Here is a 25870-nt window from a genome sequence, read left to right as displayed (position 1 = left end):
AACTGGATATACTTAGAGCAATGTAAAACACCTTTATGCCACTATAATATTAAGAACCTCTGATTATTAATTTATTTCCCAATGTTTTAATTATTGCCATTCTTCCAAAACCAAGGGCAATAAAAGGATTCATTTAAAATAGGTTTAATTACTGCAGTTTAGCTTGTGGTTTATCTGTAAAAGCAAACAAAACCCTCTATAAGTCAGCAGCAATGTGGATAACATAATGCGAAGTTCACTCGGCATTTCTCCTCATAAATCTGCTTTTTTTCTTGCTGTCCTGGAGTCTCTTGCCTTGCCTACCTACTTACTGCTCTACAAGTTTTCCTTCCTGTCTCTGATTTTGTAGTTATTTGACAACTTACCTTCAGAGGGGTGGGGTGGGTTACTGCTGCTGTGGTACAGAAGCATGAAAAGCAGGTATTTTTAAAGCCTAAGACCTGATGGCAGATCCAAATAATGCAAGTCCAAACAAACTCTGAACTGCCAAGGGCCAGCTTTGCATGCCCTACCACTATGTAGGCGTACATGGGCTCCGAAACGTGGATTTAGCTAACCCAGCTGTGGTTTCCTTGCACAGCCTGACTTTGCTCCTCATATGTCAGTAGGCTGAATCCAAAATATTATTTGAAACTACACATCTATGAAAAGTGAAACTCTTTATTCTTCAGACCTGCAGAAAATAAGCTGCTTTGGAAGTGCTCACTGAGATTGTGTCAGAGAGAATGGTGGTTCCCTGTCCTCTTTGATGTGTTCCTGTCTTTCATGTGTTGCATCTTTGCTGTCTTGCATTTGTCACTTGTTTGATCCCCTTCAGCTGAGTAGGACACTCACTGCCTTTCTCCTTATTCCCTCCAATTTCTTTCTTTCCAAGTCTGGATCCTCTTCCTATTTCTCCTGTTGTCTCTGGGTCTGTTTTGGTTGGAGCAGAGGCTCCCCCTGCTGCTCTGTTTTGCAGTGTGCAACATTGTACAGTTGAAACTGGATAGGTTTCCAGTTACCTAACAAAGTAAATTCTAGGGGAATAAAGGAAATTATTACTGAAAATTATATAAAATAATTTTTTATTTGCAATTTCAGATACTCTTGAATTTAACAGCAGCTTCAAGTAATTTCTCGATAATAAAATGGAATACATTTTCCAGAAGCCTTTATTAAAAATTTAATCTACTAGCAGTAGCAAACCCTGAGAGAAACTGGGTGGATCTGAAAGTTTACAGTCAGCGAAACATGAAATCGGTTCTTCCCCATCTGTTTCTTCTCCAAAACTCCCACGCACCATACTGTTCCTACAAGGCTACGTACCTGTCTTTGGAGAAGACGTGCTGCAAACTGACTTAACCAGCCTGGGGTTTTCCATAGACCTTATATACACCAGTATAGACTTGTAGCTGCTTTCATGTTCTTATGACCCGGTGTTACACTTACATATGCATAATTGTTTGCCTGTGAATTAGCCTAGCGATTTCAGTGAAATAATGTCTGCCTACAGGTGTATCAGTTTCTGTGCAGTTTTGTGTCTTGCTGGGACTTGACTTCATACAGGTTTTCTCATACAAGTGGTTGCGGCGTTTTTGCTTCTTTACATTCACATTCAAATCAAACTAAGGCACGGAAAGGTCATTGCTAATGCTAAAACCTGTTCGTAAACCTCCTCCGCTTCAACTCCCACTTTGGCAAAGCAGAAACAAGAAATGAGTTGTTCATGGTAAACACTGTACCAGCAGCATGGACTTCTGTAGACAGTATTTCTCCGAACTTCCTCAATTTCATTTAATATCGGAGAAGATGTGGCGCCTGTTGTAAGCCTTGAACTTCCTCCCCTGCCACCAGCTGGAAGGCTAGCCTTTTAAGAGGGAAAAAGCAAAGCTGCAAAACAGGCAGAATGTAAAAAGAGCTGAAGTGTTATTGCATATAAAAGCTCGTAAAATTTTGGGAGCTTCGTCCTCATTCGCCGGCTGACTGCAGGTTGCGCAGAGCGGCGCTTCGCCCTCCGAACCGGCTGAGCGACCCCCGCGGCGCCGGGTCTCGAACCCGGGACCTCTAGCGGGGGAGGGTGGATCTTTACCCGTGCGCATGCGCGTCGCCGCTGGAGGGGCGGGGGAAGCGCGTTCTCGCGGGCCGGCCGGGCGGTCACGTGCCTGGTGGGGGGACGGGAAGGGCCGGGAGATGCTGCGGCTGCTGGAGAAGCTCCCGGCGGGACGGGCCCCCGAGGTGGGCTCCCGGGCGGGCGGATGCGGGGCCCCGGCGCCTCTGAGGCAGGCGGAGCCGCGGCCGCCGTGCCGGTCAGCAGCCCGCCTTCCTCTCCGCCTGACTGGGCGGCTGCTTGCCGTTAAGTCGGGGCCTCAGGGCCGCTGCCGCCGTGAAGCGACCTTGGGAGGGTGGGGGCGCGGCGGGAGCAGGCGGGTGCCCCCCGGTCCCGGTGTCCGGTAGCGCCCCTCAGGGCTGGGAAGGGCGGTGTTCGCCGTGGGGAGGCCGAGATGCCGCTCTCCGGCATCTGTGAGGGAGGCTGGGTCCGTCGTCCGCGCTGGGCTGCAGCCCCGCTGCCCTCCGTCGCCGGGCTCTCGGGGCCGTCCCCCGCGCTGCCTCCTTCGTTGGGCTCTCGGGCCGTCTCCAAAACGAAACCAAAAGTACAGGCTCAGAACAGGCCGGATGTGGGACCAGCGGGTGTTTCCGCACTGTGCTGTTCGGTGACTCGAAGTACCGTTGATCTCTTCCCAGCGCAAGTCTTCTGCCGGCGGAGGGCTCAGCGCTGTAAGCTGGTACTGAGGGGGACAGCCTGCATGTGGGAGCTCTGGCTGCTCCCAGAGAGGCTCCAGCGATTTCCAGTCGGTGAGGTAGCAGACTGGCTGGATTTGCCTCACTGCGGTGCTCAAAGAAAAATTACAGCAGGCCAAGAAGCCAGGCGTATAGAAGAGCCTCAGTGCTAGAGGACAGTGGTTTGGGAGGCCAGAGAGATCCACAGGTGCAGGCTTGGAGATCAGCACTTTGAGTTGTGCTTTGCATGCTGACAATCCCAGTGCAGAGATGACTGAGGTGCCTGTTGGTGTGACAGCTCTGCTGCTCAGCAGTACGTTATAGTAGTGCACAAAACTATTAAGTCCAAATATAAGTCCAAGGTGAATCTGAATCACGTTGTGATTTCTGTGGCCGAACCTTGTGAATTGACTTTGAGGGAGAGGGGAGGACAGTTCATATTCAGGGACTACTCTTCTTGACTTTTTAGAATGGTGCATGGGCTGCACTCGGAGGAAGCATTGAGCCGGTACCCAGTGAAGGGAGGGGTGATAGCGGAATTGCCTGATAGGTCTCATATCTGGTGTAGGTTAACTGTGATAGAATCATGTTCTTATGTATCACATTGTTTCAGTTCCTTCATAAAATAGTTGATGGCATATGTGGCCGTGCGTATCCTCGATACCAGGATTATGGCAGTATTTGGAGCTTGTCGGAGTGGATGGAGGTTTTAGAAGAAACAATAACGTATTTCAAAACTGCAGCTGGCAAAAACATATCTGATGAAGAGGTAAGGGCTCATCACTGATTGGGCTTGACTTGAGAGATCATACTGGAGTGATTAGTCCTGTAGTTTATTTAGTCCTAAATTATTTTTATAGTGTTGCACTTGAATAGTAGCAGACTAAGCCTAAACAGGTAGAAGGTGAGCAGCATTCAGAGATACACTGTGAAGACTTTTAAAAGAAGAAGTGAAATTGACATTGAGTGTTTGTTTTAAATAGCACTGGATAATACTTGTTAAAATACTGCTTTAGTCACTTAAATTGATACCTTAAGTACCACCAAATTAAATCTGTTTTCCTTAAAATACATAACCTGTCATTACTGTTAGTTACCAATAAAAACAGTTCACAGTCTTGTTTGGCTTTCTTTGTTCATTACTACTGCATTGAAGTGTTTTAAAATACTGACTGTATGTAAATAAAAAAAAAAAAAATTCTAGACTGTGAATGGAGGACCATGTGGGAAGGGACTATAATTCAGGGCATTTCAGTATGTATAAGATTTCTGATAATGGAACAAGTTTTTGCAAAGTTTAATTCTCATCTTTTGCACATTGCTTGTATTTTGACTACTTGATAGTAGCTAGATCAAAGGAAGGTACTTGTGTAGCCATAGAAAGGGTCGTACATCAATACGTCTGTTTCAGCTAAGCAAATGTATTTTGTCTTTACTCTAAGGTTCAGAAACTTTCAGAGCTAAACCTGTGTTGTTTTTGTGTGTGATTTTTGTTTTGATTTTAGAGTGGTGTCTAAGAAGGCTGATAAAGCCTCCATTCTCTGGTCTCTTTTATTTTAAATGATAAGAAAATTAATTTTTTTTAATATGTTGCTGTGGTAAATACTGACTCTAACTGTCAAACAGAGAGAAACCACTGAGGGCAGTATAAGAAAGATGAGACCATGGAGTCCAGTATAACAGCTGTCTCGGTAGAAGCTTGGATATCTACAGAGCACAGCTATTACAGGTGGTACATGTTATTTCTGTGGTTCATAGTTTAAGCAATCACAATTTTTATTTTTGTAGGCTGCTCAGCAGATAAATGAGTTAAATTCAAACTGTCAAGAAGCAATCACAAAATGTCTAAAAGGCAGAAAGGAAGAAATCAGGAATGCGCTGGTGGAAAGTGTAACTGCAATCTCTTCTGCCCAACTGCAGGATTTTGACTGGCAGTTAAAGGTGAGGGTGTTGCCTTGATGTTGTTTGAAAGAAGTTTTCCACAACACAGACGGAACTATTGATATAGTCCCCTTAGGCTGCTCATTCTGGAGCATGGTTCAATTTTTATAGGTATCAGAAAAGCACATTCATGAGAACACATCAAAGACTTGCCAGAAATTTTTGTAAACTGAGAAAGTAAAATTATTCCTTTTTTTTCCCCGCCTTTCTTTTAAAGCTGCAATACCTACCTCTTTCCTAAAAGGAGATTGAGCATTATTCAGGAACACCTGAAAGTTTCGTATGCTGTTGTGATTTTGAGGCCTGAATAGACAGTATTTTTACTTAAAGGGAGAAGAAATATTTACATAATTTTAAGAGTAGTACACTGATTCAGAATGTGTTTCCCTGACTTTTAAAAAATTTTTAGATTCCTGCAATAAACAGTTATGTAATAATTAATTTGAAATCATTTATCTTTAGACTTGTTTTGATAATAAGCCAGTGATAACTGTGTTGCCTAAAGTTGGATGGTGCTTTGACCTTGCGAAGACAGATGCTTTAAATTAAGCTCAATCAAAGACTTAAAATATAAACAATGTAAGTAGTGTTGCTTAGTTAGTCCATGGGAGCTGTTAAACAGATTTGTAGAGCTGTTAAATAGTTTTCCATTTCAATAAGAGTGTTAAATAATTTGTGCAGCAAACAGCTTTGGGAATCAAAGAGCAATGCCCACAATAGACAAGATTTTGCAAGAGCAAATATGGCATCATATTATGCTTCAGATGTCCTATGACTGTAGGAATTGACTTCTCACTAACTGCATTTACTGCTGACAGAAGTATAAGCTAGACTTACGTGAACTCTTGTTTTTTTGCTTGTGGTTTCTTTTAACTTTTTCTTCTGGATGATTTTTTGAGTTTCTTTCTATTTTGTGAAATAAATTTCTGGTACGTGTCTGAACTATTGTATTCATTTTGCTTTAAACCACTTTTTTTTTTTTTTTTTTCCCTTGAGCTGGTTGTGATTTTTTTTCACTTACCATAGTTGAATCCTACCAAGGACATTGTCTCTCCTCTGCTGTACCACGTTCTGCTTTCTAAATAAATCAGATAGATGTGTACAATACTGACCTACAGTATTATCAACTGATCTTTGATATTTAATATATTTTAAAAGCCTTATTTATACTAGACTGAGTATAATAGTAAACAAAAAAGAAAGCTCAATTGGTATGTAATCCTCTTCATCAGTGTTGGTCAAATAGCATATCTGACAAACAGTGATCAGCTGTTTGTCAGCTGTAGAGAGAGTTGAAAAATGCACAAAGGTGTCCTCCTTCTCCCAACTGCTCCCTTCTATAAGACCCTTCTATAAGGCTCTTCTTACTTGTTCATTACCAGAACTATTTATGGTGACTTCAGAATTCATACACTTCACTTTTAAAGAGCCATGATCAAACGTATCCTTTCTTTTCACCTAGAATACAAAAATGTAGCAGCCCAGTAATTTTAACAAATTGTTTTGGCAAGTGTATTGCTATGAAGAGGGATTTTAGTATTTCAGCATATTGTTGGCATAAAAAAAAAAAAAAAAACAAACAAAAAACTGCAGAGACGACTTGTGAGAAGTTAATTTTGTCATGTTGATGTTTGTTTTGGTAGTACACATTCAATATAAAGTGCATGTGATGCTATGAAAGACTGAAAACTTAATGGCTCCACCTTACGCTTTGTTGTTTCATCAATCTGTGTAGCTTGCCCTCTCCAGTGATAAGATCTCCATGCTGCAAATGCCACTTCTCAACCTTGATTTGGATGTGAGAGAAAATGGTGAAATTAAACCAATTTCTATAGAGATGAATAAGGAAGAGTTGCAGAACCTAATAAATGCGCTGGAAGCCGCTAATAAGGTAGCTTTTACTGATGCAATCCTTTGTTCCTGACTTCTCATGTACCAAGTTCATTTTAGCTGAAGTTGTTTGTTCTGGGTATCTTGCTGAAAACTCAAAGTCATTTATTCATTGGCAAAATGACTGTAGAGTTACAGAAAGCCTTACATAAGGCATACTATCTTGGATAGACTTAAGGGGTTTTTTAGCACAGTTTAATCTAGGGTTTTTTAAAAATGTAATTAGAATCCTGATAAGCGTAATAGTCTGTTCAGAGCACCATTAAAAAGTCTTGTGAGAACAGCAGGAGAAGCAAATGAAATGACAAAGTGTCAGATGAGAGCTGATTTTGAAAGATTGGAGAGAACTCCAGCGTTCCCCCAGCTTCACAAAATGTCAGTCGCTGGGAGTGCATATCGGAGACTTGTTTGGTTCAAACTGAGTGCTTTAATTTCCATGGCATAGTAAATCAGGAAGAAAGTTGCAAAGGTTCTGTCACGGTTTAAAGCTGGGCCGGCTATTAAACCTGCGGCAGATGCTCTCTGTTATTCCCTCCCCTCCCCCCAGAGGGAAAGGGAAAGGGAAAAGGGAGAGAGACTTCCGGGTTGGAAAGTTAAAACAGTTTTAATAAACTATAATAATGAAAAAGAGTATAATAACAATAATAGAAATAATCAAATATATACAAATATATATACAAAACCAAGATTGAGCTCCCCTGAAGTCAGCCGCGTCACCACCGGCACTGCAGGGCAGGCTCCGGGAAGGCCCAGGCTGGGCCTAGCGACGGTCGAGAGCTGGATTCAGGGATGCACGGATCGGGATCGGGGGCAGCAGGAAAACAGACGGAGTCCTCCTTGGACACCGGCCATAGCAGAAAGAGAGCGAGACCCTTGTGATCTCCCCCCTTTATACCGAGAATGACGTGTGTGGGATGGAATACCCTCGTTGGTCAATTTTGGGTCACCTGCCCTGTCTGCTCCCCGCTGCAGCTGCGACCCCCCTTCGGCTCTTCACTTGTAAGCAGTGAGGAATTCAGCAGTGACCTTGGTTTCTCTAAGAATAAGTACAGCAAGAGCCTTACTGCACAACATCCCTACCGGTACCTCAGCGATAACTACAAACTTCGAGCGTTATCAGTCCTGGAAGCAGACACTGTCTGCAAACATGCAGTTAGTTTCAGAAAGTGCAGTTACTTAGAAGAGACTTAGCTGAAAGTAAAAATCACTGAAAGGAAAATCGGCCTGGTTTAGGCCAAACCAGGACAGGTTCCAATACCATAACTCGAGAAGAAAATTTCAAGTAAAACTTTGTTTGGAGTGTCTCAGTTTTCTTAATAGAAAAGACTGAGGGAAGTGAGGATTCTAAGAAAAATTGTTAGGGGAAGAAGTGTCATCTGACTTGCACCCTGGTGATAAGTGCAAACCCTGGAGTCCCTCCTTGTTCAGTTACCTTTCAGGATTAATTCTGGCTCTGTTATAAAGGAAAGTGGTTGTGTTGATTTTTTTGTTTTTTTTTTTTTTTTAAATCTGAAAATGTCTTCAAATATTTATTAAGTCTGTCATCTGGGAGATGGATTTCTCTGACATCTTGCAGGATGGATGTGAAATTGTTCTATCAATATGCTTTAGAAGTTAGCAGCTTGTAGTTGCTTCGTAACATTTAGCATGTAAGGGGTTTCCTTAGATGTTTTGTGTAATGTTATGATGCTGTAGCTGGAATTAGACCAACATTTAGAAAAAATCTTCATCAGTATGTAACACCTGAAAATAATAGATTTAGAGTTCATAGAGCTACATACTAAGTTACAATAGTGCTGTTAATATTTTAAATTAAAAAAGACACTAAGATTATGTCTACCAGTTGCTTTAATGAGGCTGATGTGAGACCTCTGAATAACTATGCAGTTCCCAGTGAGAATGCATTAGTCCAGATACAGGTGGTGTTCTCGTGAAATGAGAGCCCTCAACAGCTTGCTTTCCCCTGTTTTTTTTCCTCCAAAACTAAATAAAAATAGCAGCTTGTAATGAACTCTATACTATGCAAACAAGGATTCCTCCGGGCAGACTTTGGTCTCCACACACCTTCTGTTCTGCTTAAAGGTCCGTATGGAAGTTGTGGGATGTTGTCATCTCCTTACTTAGTTTTGTGTGTGCACAAGGAGGAATTCACTCTGGAAGTGGTCCCTCGGTTCTGCGTTGTTGGACGGAATCTCACTGGACCTGGAAATTTCCATTCTGCTTTTTGCTTACAGGGAGCTGAGGAATGGTTTGCGTGCAGTAAGTGCTAAAGAAAGTTATTGGAAGGGATAGTCGTGTGAGGTTGTAAAAGAGAGCCAAGAGAGGGATGGTGTATTTTCCAGAGGAAAGAGATGTTTATATAGTTGCATATTATACTGTAACAGAAAGCAAAAAGCTGTATTTCCTAGACTGCTTTAAGATTTGGTCTTATCCAACTTTAATCTCAGTCCTCTTCTCCTTTTTGAAGGTTGTCTTGCAACTGAAATGATGGAATTCAGATCATCGACAGAACCTGCTGGTGATGACTCCCCAATTGACTTGGAGGAAAAAAAAAAAAAGAAATGTTCCCTGCAAAGCCAAAAGTTGTTCATGCTGTAAAATACTGAAGTGAGAAGGCCGTTATGACTTGTGACCAAATAAACTATTAATCCTTTGATAAGAATAACAAAAGCTTATATCTGTTTACCAAAAATATAAAAATACAATGTACATTTGCTTTTAGTACTAAAGGTTTATAGAACTATGGAAAAGTATCACTTAAAATGCGTGCCATATTGTTTTGGTTAAACTTTGGCAGTGACTGCACAGGTGCCTAGTAAAACTAAGGCGTCTTACTTGCATAATATGTTGTCCTTATCTAAGGTGCCATGATAATGAAGAACATGACAGAGTACTTATAGCATTAATGTATTTATACTTGTAAATAGTAAATAAACACTTGATCTTGTGTGTGAATAATTGCAGTAAATTGTTTCTTGATTTATTAATCACTGAGTCTTTTTAGATGCTGGGAAAAATCAGCTTTACAAACAAAAGCAGTATAGAATCACAGAATGGTTGAGGTGGGAAGGGACCTCTGGAGGTCATCTGGTCTGACTCCCCTGCTCAAGCAGGGTCACCTAGAGCAGGCTGTGCAGGACCATGTCCTGATGGCTCTGAGTATCTCCTGAGGATGGAGACACCACAACCTCTCTAGGCAACCTGTTCAGTGCTCAGAAGTTGAGCAAGAAGCACTGGGGCTTTACTCAGAGTAAAGTTGGGGTTTTTAGCTTTGGTTTTGTATCTTAGTTGATGACTTTTCACTTAAATACATTAATTTTCAGAAGGGGGTGCAGTGCTGGAGAGGAGCTGACCTACATAGGCTGTGAAAAGGATATTCCTCAGATAACTGGTGAATCCTAGTCTAAACCGTTCTGAAACCAGGGTTTTGATTGTAGTATATAACAAAAGTTAGAAGCCATAACACTGGAGGAGAGTACACCAGGAATCTTACGGTTTCTACTATTTGTTAAAGCATTCTTCCATGTGTAAAGAACAAATGATCTGTAATGCTTACATAAATACTAACGTGTACTTCTCAACATGCATGTATGTGTATATACGTGTGTTTGTGTATATATAAAAAGGCAAGGTATTGATGACTTACCTTCTTCATAGTTTCAAAATCAGGGTCTTGAGTTTCTTCCACTATAGTTTGTTGTGCCATAGGTTTTTATATAAGCAAAGTGTAAAATCATACATCCATACAAAAATTGGACTTCAGAGGACTGGTCAGAGAAGTGGAGGAGGACAAGAAGCTGTCTTGTAGAAAGGCCTCTATGAAAAGGATTTTAATAGGCTTCCTGGACAGGAAACCTAAATATAGGTTTCTAATATTAAAACTAGCACAGAAGTTTTGTGGGTCAGAGAACATTTTTTAAAAAAAAGTGTGTGTATAAAATGTAGTCTGTTTCCCTTTTATTTGGTACTGGTACATTTAGTCAGATATGCACATCTGTTCTGTTGTTCAGTGTCAGCAATTCAAGAAAGATCAGAAAAAGTGGAGAAGCAGGTAAGGAGTCATCAGAATGAAAGACTGGAAAATACATCTTACAGTAAAAGGACTGCAACCTCTAACAGATATGGTTGGATCATAGTCATGAATATACAGAAGCAACAGAAATTTGATAATGGATCAGAGAACAGATAAAGATCTTGCATAAGTGGTACCAAATCCAAGCTAAAAAATTCAGGTCAGAATTGATACTTGTTCAGCTTTGTAAAAATCTGGAAAGAGTTACTGCAGATTGTCCAGTAACAGGAGCATACTGTTTTTTTAATTGTGAGTTTAATGAATAAACTGGTCAGGTCTATTTATTTTATTCATAGGTATATTTGTCCTGACTCCACTTTTCCCTTTCCTCTAGATCTAGTCCCTTTATAGAAGAATGAATGTACTGCTTTGATATGGCCTTATGCGTTTAAATGCTTCATGTATTATATGATGCATACTGAAGGTGTAAGTCTGCTTTACCTTTATACTCTGATGGCATATGTTGCTAAAAGGCTTTTGTAGAGAAAAAGAGGCTTAATTTTTGGTAACTGATTTTTTAGCTGTTTTTTATTGTTGGCACTCTTTTTATCATTTAGGACAAAAGGACTGAAAACTATTCCTTTTATTTACAGTAGCAGAAATAATAGACAGCAAATTATTTCATACAAGTACACTATCAAGTTTAGGATGTCATTTGGATAGAAGACACTTATGTGCTGATCTATTTATACAATTTATACATGTACTGTGAAGACATTTAAGAAGGCAGATACCTAGGAAGTCAAAGTACTTCAAAGAATATTAAAGTAGATATTTAAAAATTATTTTGCAGTATGTTGCTGAAGAGAGCTTTTGTGTTGCTGCCTCTTAGTTTTCAAAGATCAATTGTTTAAAAATACAGTAACTTCTTCAAAATAAAGTGTTTACTCAACAATAAAAGGCCACAAATGATAACTTCCATTTTTACATTCAACCTGTGAAACTTCTGTTGCAAAATCTGCCACATACCTAGCTGACAGAAAGCAATTTTTAAAAAAATGTAAATGCTATTAAAAAATATTTCTGACTTTTTCTTAGTAGTAGAGACTTAAGTTTACATAGTTTCATTTTAAATTTTATAGCAAGTTATGTAAAAATGGATTTATAATTACTCTTAAGGGTAGGTGGTGGTGTTTCATCTTTAGTATCACCCTATATTTCTCCTCTCCTTTACTACAACACTGAACAGGAAAGGCTGAAGAATCATTTTTCAATTATTTTTTGCTTTTAAAAAAAGAAGACAAAGACAGTTTCTGTTATGATGTGACAGCAATAAATGTGTAACGAGCTGCTTTTTTTGTGGGTGTTAGACTTTATTGAAAGTCTGAGTATTTTTTATGTAACTATCAAAATGATATTTTTGACAGGGGGCATAACACCACCACGTGAATGGCTAGAGAGGGAGAGGAGCACCAGTTGACGAGCAGTTGAGAACTAGCAGCTAAAACATGATTGTCATGGAATTGCATTTGAAACGTGCATCCTGACCTTACATCTCTACAGAGAAACGAACTGTCCTTATAAGACATGTAATGGCCTCCAGTAGATGGGAAGGAAAGGGACCAAACAGAATGGAGAAGTGTACCATCTATCAGAAAGTGGTTTTGTTCAGTCTCTGCTCTGACAGGTACTCCTGGAGCATGAAAGGTCTCCGGTTAAGGCATTTGTGGAGACTGGACCAGGCCAAATTGATGCAAAAAGCTAGAGATTCCACAAAACCCATTATACTGGTGTCAGCTTCTACATACACTTTGATGAATGCAGGTAGGCATGAAAAGGTAGTGAATAGGAAAAATGTATGTGTAACAGAAACATCTAAAACAAGCTCATGTGGCCAGAAGCATGTCTGTCAAGTATGCCCAGCCACGCTTCCTTCCAGGCTGATGAGTGGGGGGGTTGGGTAAGGAGTTGCCATTGCATTTCTGCCAAGGTTTTCATACAGCACAAAGCACTGCAGTGCGTGTCACAGCCTGGTGGAACTGTGTGCTGGGACCAGAGTGAAATACAAGAACTGCACTGGTAGCAAAAGCCATGGAGGAACTGTGACGTGGGGAATGTCACTCATAAAGCTGCTTGAGTCTGTGACTAAGGGGGGAATCAGAGAAATCTTATGAAGGTGCAGGAATTAGACCAAAGTTTCGGGAGTTTAAAGAAACTCCATTAACTTTTAATTTTGTCCTTGCCTATCTTCCCACTTCACCCATATCCATACTTTTCTGTGTTCTTCCAGGCCTGAGCTCTTTCTAATCAGCTGGTTATGGTAAGTTGAATGGCTCTGATGTTTGCACATCCCACCACACTAACTTGTAACGGTTGTTCCCAGGTGATGCTCCCTCCTTTTGTCCTGTTTCAGGGACGTGTGGTCATACTCTCCTAGTGTTTGTCCCTGCAGAGCAGCTCACTTCTGGGTCCTGCAGTCACGAGGGCAACAAAAAGGAAAACAGCCATCATAAATGCATCGGTCAAACCTCTGTGGTTTTGCAGGTACTATGTACAGACCTCTTAAGCATGTAATTAAGACCAGAAACAAAATTTTGTACAGTAGGCTCCTTGAACAAAAAGTCCTAATAAAAATAGTACATATAATGGACACACTGTATGAAGTTTTAATTTCAGCATGTAAAAAGCACCTACAGAAATTCACATTGCATAAACAGACCTGCAATTTGAATCAGAAAATGCAGCATATCTTGATACAAAATATAAAAGTGAATTATAAAAATAATGTTACCTGCCCTCCATTGGCATTCATTGCATTTCTCTCCATTTCATAGAAATCTTCCCTTGATTTCAGAAAAATCATGTTTTTCTTGATCAATCATTTCAGCTTTGATCTTGGCACACTAAAGTGTATCACAATTGGATCTGACCAGCAAACTGTTGGTATGGAAGTGACTACTGTAATAAAACTGCTTTTGCAACAAAGCAATTGTGTATGTCAAGAAGCTGTGTTTTTAAAAGATCGGTATAAGCCTGTAGAACATTTGTGAGTTCTGGAGCAAGCTTTCTGATAAGAAACATGCTGAAACATGATTATGCGTTTATCTGAAAGGTGGTTTTAAGAACTAGTAACAGCTTGTCCTGAAGTATGCACACTTTGCTATCACTTTGAGTTGTGAATTAATATTTATAATGAAGTATCAGAAATAAGGGGGTTTTTACTCTTCTGGTACCAGAGAATGCTTTCATAAGTGCGTCAAGATAGTCTATAAAGTTTTTCACTTCTTTAAATCCACATTAATTACATTTGGCAATATCCTACGCTTCCCTCTGTAAATTTACAGTTTACACATACTTCAAGACTGTTCCAGAAAGACCAACAGACCACTGCCAAAACATAGAAAAGGGGACAAATCTCACAGAGGTTCATCCTTTGGACTTTTACAAGCCTGTGTGGTTCACATCATCAGGCTGCTCTGTGGAGAGGTCATCGCAGCAGCAGAACCTCGTGTTTTAAGCTGGTTTGTGGATGATATACTGGATGTTCAACTCTTCACGTTGGCTATGGCTGGGAATTTTGCTCAAAGGTACTCTTCATATATGCTAGCGCCAGCGGGACTCCTACATAGAGAAGGCTGTGGCTGTTTTTTAGCATCAGATTAGTCAGCTAATTTAGCTAATACAATAATGAAAGGCACTGGAAGGTGTGGAGACTTTTCTAACTGAAAACCACTACAGGTCCACAGGGACTGCTTTGGTGGTGGGCTATCTTGGGAAAAGGATTCCTAGCGTTGTATAGATTAAATAACTTTTTTTTTATCGCTAGAGTAAAAGAAGGAATTCTGTATCTTGGGAATGCAGAGGTTTCAGATCTTCCATATTTCTTTTAATACTGATTTAGATGGGAGCCAGAGCAAGCATTGGATGATCTGACGAGAACTGCTATTAATTACCCTTGTAAAACTCAATCTTGAATTCTTTACCTATGCCAAAGTCTCATTCAGCTCTTTCTTGAAATGATGATTTGCCACCTTTGTTTCGTAAAGCTGATGTTTTCTGCAGCACACAATATTCAAAGTTAGTTGCCTCTGAAAATCTAAAAAAATTGGGAAATATGTTGTCAGGTAGATCAAGACAGCAAACGGGAACAAGGAAACGGATACGTTCACAGATGCAAACAAGGTTGTTGATGCACTCGCTGAAATGCATTATCTGCCAAAGGAAACCATCTTTATGAACATTTTTGATGGTGTGATTGATATTTTACACTTTCCTCTAAGACTGTGCAGTTACAGATAGGCAGTGATGAGTTAAAAGACTTTATTGATCAGAGACTGTCTCTAGAAAGATGACACGGTTCTGCTGCCATGTAGTTATCTATCTTAGCTACTTATCGGTGATGATACTCAATGGATTTTGCCAACAATAAAAGTGTAAAAGAATGACTACCATGCCATTTCTTAGACTGGCACCAGCACAAGACAAGAGGTGATGTTTTTATAACACTTGGAAACTCAAAATGACTTATAAAATAATTGAGAAACAAACATGCCAAGGAGCAGACAACATAATTAGGGTTCAGTCTGCACTCCAGACAGTAAGTAGACCAAAATCACCTGATCTTCCTTTAAAAAATGCCAGATTTCTCATTTGTCTCAATTCTTTCACTCTGTGCATATACATTTTGGTATCATCATACGCTGAAATTCAATATTCTTCTGTGATCTCCTGCCTTCTTTGGGCCTCAGGGTGAATGCCTATGGGGGTAGGAAGAAACATACTTATACAGTCACAGATGTGCTTTTTTATGCTTTTCAATGCAGAAACAATTTTAAAACATTTTTGTATGCAACGGGTATAACACAGCCCTTTTTTTGACTAATACTCCCAAGGCAGTGTAAGCAATGCATCCTCAGTACGTGGGAATTCACAGGAAGGGGCAGAGGTTCGTCGGTGATGGGAAACAGAAGCAGCTGGTGGAACACAGCCCCCAGCCCTGGATGACTTTCCTCATGGTTTATCCTAAGAAATACACCACTTGCAGTACAAAGGGATGGAACATTTTCTATAAGGGTGAACAAGGTGAACCAGCAAGTAACTCTGGAACAGTGTCTATGCTGTTCAGTTGTAGCATAAAGCACAGGAATATTGTCAGAAATATTCCTGTGATATTGAAAATGTTATTTTCTTGTGGTGTTTTAAGACCTTTTCTACCACTACTGCTATTCCTTCTTAATTGTTTTGAATTGTGTGGGAATATAAAGGAAGTGGAAGGATTTTGGTTTATCTGTTGGAGTGACTGCAGCTGACTCTTGCACACTGTTTCGGACTCATCCCAGCTCTCATGCCTGCCATCACAACAATAAGGCTCTTGTAAACCAGTGGTTTTGCTCAGCCAAGGAGGGTTCACAAGCTGGATACCCACCTGGGTTGGTATTAGAAAGATGGGCAAAATCACTGCAGTCTCCTGGCTGACTCCTTCCCAGTTTGAAGTCCTGGACAAGCACAGAGGAGCTATTTAATTTACTCTGCTCTCAGAGAAATGCACACTCCAAACACGTTGCTGATTTAGCCACTGACCATTTCATTCATAATTAGGTGGGATACCACTGAAGAGAAGTAAGATTAGAATGAGATTAAAAGATCATTATAAGTGTGCAATAAATAGTTTCAAGAGCATGAAAACCAATGAACCTTGTTTTTCCCATGGATCTGGGTATTGAATTGCCCTCCCGTGTGGATTCTCTGATGACTAATAAGGTTGGGGTTCCTGGAGTCCCTTTCTCCCAGAGAAGAGGGATGGATTAACAGGAGCTTTGTCCTCTGCTCAGCTACCTGCTTTGTTGAAACCTGTAAGAATGTATTATCTCACAGATACTTACTGTTCTGTTATCTTTTGGTTGAAATTGCCAATGGATTTAAATATTATTGTGAGACTCACACACAGGCAAACACACACACACACAGTGACAGTAGAAGCTCATATCTTTGGGAAACCTAGCTGAAAAGGACTTCCAGTAAAAGTTTCCTTAAATAATCTATTCAAACTCACAAATTGTATGAAACAGCAGCACAAATTGTAAGGAGGTTTACCTGAAACCTAGTAGGACCTTATCCTATTAGGATAGGACCTTGTCTATGCTGAGCTTGAAGTCTGGATCCTACAGGCAGGCAAACTACCTACTAAAATACAACAGTGATGGAGCTTAGTATTACAGCATTATTCACCTTTATCACTTAAAGCCAGCCAAATGACTCCAATCTATTGATGGGAAGACGTTGTGTTTCTTTTGTACTCACTAACTCCTAGCTCCAGATGGCAATGTACATGGGTAACCCATGAACAGCCACCTTTTTCTATCCTGTGCCTCTGATAACCACTGCCTTTTCCTTGCTGCCAAGCTATTGCTCTCAAGTGAGAAATGTTTTCTTCTGCTTTTTTCCTAGAAGTAGTGGGAAGAGGGAAAACATGCTAGTTATGGTTATACACCCTGTTTCCAAGTTTTTGTTTTAATTCTCTCTTGAGGCTTTGAAAGAGGTTTTAGTTTAAACCCAATGTGCCTTGCAAGCTTATACGCCAAATTCTATATTCTGTACCAGAGTTGGTGGTTAAATGTGTGGATAGGAGCTCAGTGGGAGGCAGGAGATGCTGGCTCTGGGCTAAGATATTGCCAACCTGCAGTATGTGGCTGTTGCCTCTCTACATGATGCGGTTGTTAGTCCCTGCTGCAAAACTTTGAGCCAAGAGCTGACGACTGTTCCCTCACTCAAGACCACAGCTTCCAGCTCTTGATGCAGCCAGGCCTTGCTGCATGCTGTTCAAAACTGGCAGCAGGGATGGGGTTTGTATCGGTGACATGTTGAAGGACTCCTGATGCATGAGGGTGGACCAACCCTGCTGTTTTGGAACATGGTGTTCTGAAGGAGTTTTGCATTTGCACTGCTCTTGGTTTGTTAATGGCCCCTTTGTCTGCTCCATACCTTTTTTTTTTGTTTGGAACTGTACAATGTAACTGCTTTTAGCCCATGTGCCTAACATCTGCGCATGAACTAACTGGATGATCCATAAGCTAGAGACTACGTGTATGCACATGTTAGGAGCCTACAAGAAAAAAATGGAAGACTGGTACAGCTGATCTTTGCTCTTGTCATGGAAGGCAAGGGATCCTTTTCTGTTACCTAAATTCTTGTTTCAATATCACATTGGATGTTGGCTCTTCCTAAATGTCCACTGTAGCTGTAAGGAGACATTGTAATGTCTCCACACGACTGGAACAGCTGGGTTAAATTACTGACCTGTGGTCTGTCTGTGAATATCTTTGGGAATCAGGTAATGCAAACACATGGGCCACTGACAGTTGTTTTTCACAGTGTATTTTATGCTACAAATCTGCAGAATGTGTTGCTTGCTTTGAATTTAGTTCTGTGTATAACCACAAAGCTGGCAAGTTCACTGGGTCATGGACTTATTCTCTCTGTTTGTAAAGTCTGGTGCCAGTTCGCTGAATTAAAAACCATTTAGTGGGGTGTGTGTTTGGAATGGACAGCACATGTGGCCCTACTGCTGTCTCCCTCCTGGGGCTATTTTTTGCAGTTATGGAAAGTTCAGTTTGCTTAGCACGCAAGTTTTCCATATGTTCTGTGTATTATTTATGTTATGATACCAAAGTATTATTGTTAGTTTCCACTAAAATATTCTTGATCTAAACATTGTTTAAATTTGACTAAAAAATTAATCAAAATGTCCCATGTGGGACGATGTGTGGCAGTTCTTATTTTGGTTGCCGATATGGTGCAAATGTTGAAAAATTATTTGGAGTGGTTTTAGGGTGAGGATGGGCATACAAGTTGTGTCTTATTCAGAAGAGCCATTTGACTGAAGTAATATTTATACTGAATCATCTCAAATTGTACCTAGTGGCTGATTATTGTGGTAAAATTGTGCAGTTCTTCAATAGACTGGAGGTTAAAGGTTGTAGCAGAGAAGAGAGGGCCGAGAAGACCACCTTTGTGCTCCATTGGATTTGGGATGAGACTGGGACTTTGGAGCCCACAGAAAAACTGATAGTCTCAAGGACCCTCCTAGATTAGCAATGTCAGATGCCTGTTTTTCAGCCTTTGATTTTTTTTGTAATGAGTGCACTGAAGCTATTCTCTTTCTTGTTTGGTGATTTATCATTCCAGACTGTTTCTGCAGAAGCCTGCTGCACAAAGAGAAGGGGCAGCAGGTCCTGATCTGTTAGGAGATCAAGGTCTTGCAGGATGTGACAAACATTAACATGTAGGAGTGTTTCATTTATTATTACATTCTGATTAAAAAGTTGTAATGTCAACTGGCGATAAGGCCATTAGTTGACCTTACTGCCAGGCAATGAGGAACTGGTGAAGAAGCTTTCTACATTGCTCATTTTTATTCCCTACTAAGTCCTAACTGTGGGTATCGCTGCCTACTGTCCTGATCAATGTTTCTTTCTGTACCAGCTGGCATTGGTAACAATCATCTTGGTATCTACATAGACTCTGTTGGCTTGTATATCTTGACTCTCCTAAAAGTATGAAACACTTTCAATACAAAATAAAATTTAACTGGTTATAGTTCTGTTTCAATAAAATGCTATGTTAGGCAACATAGTATAAACACTGTTAGGAAATATGGCAATGGAGAAAGGAAATGGGTTTGATACAGATAGGAAATGACTGACCTATTGCTCCTCAGTTGCATGCAGCCTGCTAGCACTTCTCCTGCAGATCCTTGGCTGTAATTGTGTCAGGTGATAATCAGAGGGGTGGGGAGAGGCAACTCCTCAGGAGCAGTGTACCCAACACCACCAGTGTGCCGTAAGGCTCAGCTGTATCTCCTGTTCCTCAGCGGAGTAAGGAAACCCGTAGGAAACTCTGCAGAACTCTCCTCAGATGCGTTCCCAGACATCTGCCAACTTTTGGGAGAACGTCCACAGGAAACCTGGGAGTCAAGAAAAGTAGCCACTCTTGGGCTGGGGTATCCTTCGGTAGTCACTTCCAGGAATGAACACCTGTTTGTTTTCTACTTTTGAATACAAAATTACAGATGGCACAATTGTTCTCATCAATTTCAACTTTGCTACCTTGTGGAAATCACAAAATTCCAGTTAGATCCAATCAGCTGATTCCTTACTTGTAAATTCAGTGGTATTTGTCTCTGCTGCCCTTTCTTTCTTTTGAAGATCCCTGCCTCTCTGAAAATGTGAATTGACTTACACCGCCTTGAGTGGTACTTCTCACAGACACCGTGAAATACTTCCTAGTGTAACTATTAGCTTTGAAATGATGCGTGATGTAATAGTTATAATCTTTCAAACAGTTATTTCTTTGAATGTCTTTACACTTCAAGTGCTGAAAGACTGTGACATGACTACTGCTTTGAGTTGGTTTACTGTTTTGTTTGGAAGCATGCTGCTGTGGGAATACAGTAGGACTAATTTTTATTCCACTTTAAAAAAAAAGATAAAAGCAGGTACAGAAATGTCATGGGTGATGCAAAAACTCTTTGTGAAAATTGAGGTATAGCACTTTTGCTGAAGATGCTCTTTAAGAGCAGATCTGTACCAGTCTGATCTGAATGTAGTGAGGCTGGATTTGAGGTTGGTGTTTTTTCTGAAAGCTTAAAACTAGAAGTATTCAATGGCTGGGTATCTTACCTTGAACATGTAACTTTATGGCTACTGCAGTTCTTCAGAGTTAACAAAATTGAGAAGGAAAAGAAACAAGTCTAATTATGTTAGTCTATGACAATGTTATTCCATAAATTAGTGGACATAATACAGCCAGTAAACAACATTGAAAAGAATAAAAGTGATGGGAAAGACCATTCTGGACCACTTGTCTATCGAGTTAACATCAGTCAAATCGGGGATTTTGACTTTGATCTGGGATGCCCTTCTTTGTAAGCGTCCTTTTTTATGAAGCCTGTGCCTGTCCAAAGCACTCCTACTGTAGAGGTCTCTGCTGGAAGTGGCTCTTCTGTACTGCAGGTTGGCACGGTCGTACATGTACGTGGTGGCTCGGGGGTCACAGAGACTCGTGAACACATCTGAGCTGCTGACGTCATTTCGTATTTCAAGTGGGCTAAGCAGCATGTTTCCATGGGGATCAACCTGTGTCAAGGAAGGAATGTGAATTAGACAAGTTCCTCAGCCAGCCCAAGGTGTCTCCCAGATGGACGGGTACCTTCTGTCTCTACTGCCAAGGTGCTCCTGGGACTGCAGTGAGAGTTGTGTCTTGTATAGCATCGACAGAAGTGAATATACACTTTCCTGACTGGTGTGAAATTATCTGTTAGGCATCTAAATATCTTCCATTCTGACCCAGCTCTTTGGTCTGGCACCTTTTCATTCAGTTGGTTTTCTCACCCCCTGTAAAGTAAGAGTTTTCTAATTTTATCTTTAACTTAGATCATGGTCTTTATGAAATACTGAGTTTTAATGTCTGGTGACCTGACACCCTAAGCTTTCAGGTACTCGAGGTGGAAAAAAAAATGTTGCTGTCTCTGTCAATTTCATACAGTTTTAGTGCTGTAGGTTAGTTTCAAGAACAGTTTTGTAACAATGGGTTCATCACATGAAGAACATATAGATGCATGTGCATTTTATCAGTTGTTGTAATATGCTTGTGACAAGAATTAATTTTGGAGAATTACTATATTGCTAAGATGGAAATCCCTGCTCCCCACAGCATACCATTAACTTGCTCACGTGCAGATAGAATAATCCATTTTACTCAATGAAACCTCACAATCAGTTGCATTTTTATATGTTAGTACCAGAAGCAGTTGTTTCAAATATGTTTATCACTTACTTTATTTGTGCTGTTAATTAGTCAGGGCACTGTTTTAAGTAGCTGAGCAAAGAACTGGAAACTGCAACCAGTATGGACATGTCTGGCGCAAACAATATATATATATATTTATATAAAGTATTTTTGTATCATTGCCTTTTTTATATATGAATGTAATTAACCATGAATGGCTGCATTACTACAAAGTGTTTACCTTTTCACTCATCTTTAGTTTTCTATGTTTGTAGTAAAATCTCTTTTAGGAAAAGTGTTTTGGTGTTTCCTGGATGACTCCTGACTTCTCCATAAAGACTTCGCAGATGTTTCAAATTCCCAGATATTTGAACATCCACCATAGCTCATATGAGGGAAATACACATCAGGACACAGGCCTCTTAAATGAAACTTCAAAGACTTTGCCTTGAGGCTTGACTATTAAAATTGTTTTTTGTAAACTGTGGCATTGGACCTACCCCAAATATATTGCAATCTATACCATGGCTGTCTGGGGATGCCTTTACACCAAGGAAAAAGAAATTACTTATTGACAATATCTAGTCTTGTGAAGCACCAGTGATATGGAATGCTTTGTTCGCACTCTGAGTTTTGCATTTTTAGCATGACATAGTAGAGCTAGGGAACAGTATAATAATCTCCAGCAGGTTTGAAGTATGTTCAAGAAAAAACTCCAAGCAGAGTACACTGGGAAATCCAGTCTCTGGTGGTTGCTGCAGAGGAAAGCTGGAAGCCAGAGAATGCCTCAGTTCCACCTGACAGTGTGGAAGATGTTCTTTCCCATCTCTGGAAGGAGAAAACATTGCATGATGACTGCTGGTGTATTTCCACTGTGCCAGACTATGCACTTACCAACTGAAAACAAAGAAATGAAGGGGCTATTTGTACAAAAGCCACCCAGGAGAGCTATGGGGAAAAAAGTCTTCTGAATGGAGTAGGTAGAAAATGCTCTAGTCAGGTTTAGCAACTGATTCTGTACATGCTGAAATGAGCATTCAGTGGGAACATCCCAGTTCCTAACACTGTTTTGGTGGGAAAAGCTCACATATTCTGGGTTAGAGAGGTCAGCTGGTCACAAACCAGCACGGTGTTTGCAATCTTTACTTGAGATATGGGCTACCCAGGTTATACTTTTGAGGTCAAGTCTTCAAATTTAAGCAGAAGGAAGATCTAAGCTAGGGTTTCCTATTCTGAGAGGACTGCCGTAACTATGGGACTATTCATTACTCTTAAGTTCTGACATTTTTTGTGGAAAAAGCAACGATCTTAGAGCTGTCTCTGTGTAAAAAGAAAATTTTTTTTAATTCTTAGAAGTTTTGATAGGTCAACATTTTCTTCCCAGTTTTAGGAAACAGTTCTTTGAGTTGTCTTTGATTACATAATCTAGCATTTAAGCTAATTGACTTTATGTTATAATAGTAGAAACAGTAGTGCAAGCATCATTAAGCAGTTATTATAGCTTCTCTTTTGTGAAGACAACTCATAACTGCCTACAATCTAAAGTGATTCATAGGGATGTTTCTTAAACTAATATGCCCTGACAGTTTATTATAAGCCAAGCAGAGTATGAATTCCTGCTTTAAGTGTTACGAATGGGCCTGTTATATTTTAAAATGAGTTTTATTTAAATCATTTTAGACAGGATGATTTGTATACATCATGAAGCGATTCAGTCTTTGAATTGCAGTCTTTGCAATTCAGAGCAAAGAGCCTTACACTGATCTTGAATAAATTAGCTTGGAGAAGTATAAAAGCTCTTCTTATGTACATGGATTAAATTCTCTGCTTGTGCGATATGAAACTGGACTAATAGTTAATTTCCCACATTGTTAAAAACCATTTCAGAATTTATTGAAGTTCACTCCAAAATATTCTTAAAACTTGTGCAGCTGAAGTTTTGTTACTGAAGCACAGGGATTCTAAAATTCCTGTAAGAATCTGGAAAACATACAAATTGTTAAGGGATCCCCAAAAGAGACTTGTTATTAGTTTTTGTTTATGTTAATGTTAGAATGAATTAACAGCAAATATGTGCACAGTAAAATCTGTAAATTTTCTGTCTTAAAATCTTTTCTCCCTTACTTAATATGAGGTTACCTGGAGCTTGCTGTTGGTCCTGTGCTGGAGGAAACCTGTGCATCAGAAACAGCCAGCAGGCTTTAACTCATTCCACTCCATGTCTCAGTGATGAGGCTCTTTCCCCTCATCAGGTATGTACTGTAATTGTACACAGTCTTTGACATTTACATCGGATGGCATGACAAAAAATAGGGATGGAAGAGACAAGGCTCTGTCTACTCAGTTTTCTGGTCCACTAGCTGTCTGCGTGCTTAGGAGTAGAGTATCTCAGTCCCCTCCTTAGGTAGGAAAGATGAGTCATATCAAGCCCAGAGTAGTTCTTCCTTGCTTGGATGTAACATATTTATTCTTTCAAATACCACCTTGTTGTTCTTTATCTGGAATGCCCTAAATTTTATTACATAAACTGACCATTGTTCAGATGAAAACAGGATTTCTTGCTTAACAGATATTCTGAGCCTAAATGTGTGTTTGCATGAACATATACACTTTGCCTTGTTTGTACAATGCATAAATTTTGCCTAAAGTTGTACAAAGCTGAAGAATTGTTTTTTTTTTTTTTTGTCTCTTGAACATATCATGAAGAATATGTGAGGAGGATGTCAAAGCACCTAAAGCTGACATTGTGTTAGTCATCTGGTATAGTTATCAAAGTTTAAATATTCTTCAGATGCATGTATGTGGTGGAACTACCTAAAGCCTAAATCAGCACAGGTACTTATATGTGAATCTTCATCAGCAATGGAAAAGCCTTGATGTGTGCTCAGGGAACATTGTAAAAAGAAATAATAGTCTGGCTTGTATGTTTACTTAGAAAATCAGTTTCCTGCTTAGAAGCATCAAATGATATTGTAAGTGTAAAATACTTAAAGTAATAAAAAAAACAAAAGAAGTGTCCTGTGTTGACCACATAAAGAGTAGTCAGTCAGCTCTAGGGGAAGAGCATGTTGGCATTCCTTGACAGAGGATGGGTCTCAAATGCTTAGTGCTGTCTGGAATGGGTTTTTACCTACCTACTTTTTTTACATTCACTGTTGGGAGATAAAACGTAAGAAGTTTTGTTTTGTCTCAATGCCAAAGCATCTTTTTCGTAAGATGAAAGATTCAGGGCCATGTTACTCATACAAGCTGTCTTGTTGGAACAAATGCAGTAGTGTTATCACAACCTGATCTGCAAAGAAACAGGTCATGCTCAGCAGGGATATACTTATTCAGATGTGGATTTACTTGGAGGTTGAGCTAGTTGTGTGGTTACATGCTCCCTCCTTTTTTTCCTTCCAGTAGCTACTGTACTGGAAAATCGTACGTTTTCCTTGGATCCTGTGGCTGATCTCTGGCTTTCCATCCCAGGTGTTTTGTGGTTCACAGAAGTTTTGAAAGGAAGGTGTGATGCTGTGCAGAACTGGGGAGCAAGAAACCATCTATCACCTGCCTTGTGTTGCCATTTATGAACGTGTTGATGGCTCAGCCCCTTTTCCACTCACATTATGAGTGCATGTTGCACAGGGTCACGTCCAGGCGGGTTTTGAATATCTCCAGAGAAGGAGACTCTACATCCTCCCTGGGCAGCCTGTTCCAGTGCTCTGTCACCCTCAAAGTAAAGAACTTTCTCCTCATATTCAGATGGAACTTCCCATGTTTCAGTTTGTGCCCGTTGCCCCTTGTCCTGTTGCTGGTTACCACTGAGAAGAGTCTGGTCCCATCCTCTTGACATCCACCCTTAAGGTATTTGTAAGCATAAAATGATTACTCACATTATAATTGTCTGGGGAAACAGAAGCAGTTGCATGCGTGGACTATCTAAATACTTTCTTTCGGGGTGATTTGTCCTATTTATCCATAATTATGGTGGTTTCCTCAGTGACATCTAACTTTGACAAATGGACAAGGAGATATAAACAGTTTTTATGCTTTATTCAGAGAAACAGAAAGCTTGTTTACTACAAATTAATTTTTTTTTGCATATTAAAAATTAAAATGACATAAATTGTGAAACTGGAAAGGCTTTATTTCCACATTCTTCAGTCTGTAGATCAAGGAACAGCCACATACGAAACAGCAGTATGGTTTCATTTTCTACCTGGTCTTCTCTATACTGTGTTAATATTGCGGTCAGTTTGCTGAGTGCTGCTCACATGTCTAATGCTTTTGTTATCTGGTGAAGGAATTTGAACTCTTAGTCTTATGAGTTGTATGTCAGATGGGAATGAGCAATATCTTCACCTGGCACAAAGAGAGGAAGCACTGTTACATATCTTCTATTGGTTATAGGTCCCCGTATGCATATGTGGTATGGGTCAAGAGTAAAAGGGAAAAAATATCCTGCAGCTGTATATACTTAACAGCTGTACTTCTTTTGTGCTC

General features: G+C 40.1%; 2 protein-coding genes across 3 annotated transcripts in view; one reads left to right on the top strand and one right to left on the bottom strand.

Annotated features, from left to right (window-relative positions):
* The first annotated feature begins 2132 nt into the window (after positions 1 to 2132).
* On the top strand, positions 2133 to 9546 carry COMMD8 (COMM domain containing 8). Of its 2 annotated transcripts, XM_068403919.1 has the most exons (5): positions 2133 to 2214; positions 3371 to 3526; positions 4546 to 4698; positions 6434 to 6589; positions 9056 to 9546. In XM_068403919.1, exons 1-5 carry the CDS (start codon positions 2170 to 2172, stop codon positions 9074 to 9076), a joined length of 531 nt encoding a protein of 176 aa, XP_068260020.1. In that variant the 5' UTR covers positions 2133 to 2169; the 3' UTR covers positions 9077 to 9546. The 2 variants fall into 2 exon arrangements, with proteins under 2 accessions (XP_068260020.1, XP_068260019.1); XM_068403918.1 differs by lacking the exon at positions 9056 to 9546 and having other exon boundaries at positions 6434 to 6622.
* A 10839-nt stretch (positions 9547 to 20385) lies between these two features.
* GABRB1 (gamma-aminobutyric acid type A receptor subunit beta1) overlaps positions 20386 to 25870 on the bottom strand; it is a 141886-nt gene continuing 136401 nt past the window's right edge. The window contains exon 9 of the mRNA XM_068403349.1: positions 20386 to 20733. Coding sequence (XP_068259450.1) covers positions 20386 to 20733 — 348 coding nt within the window. The remainder of the gene's footprint in view (positions 20734 to 25870) is intronic.

Source organism: Nyctibius grandis, chromosome 6, assembly GCF_013368605.1.
Source record: "Nyctibius grandis isolate bNycGra1 chromosome 6, bNycGra1.pri, whole genome shotgun sequence".
Lineage (NCBI taxonomy): Eukaryota > Metazoa > Chordata > Aves > Nyctibiiformes > Nyctibiidae > Nyctibius > Nyctibius grandis.
This window is presented reverse-complemented; position numbering and strand designations above follow the sequence as displayed.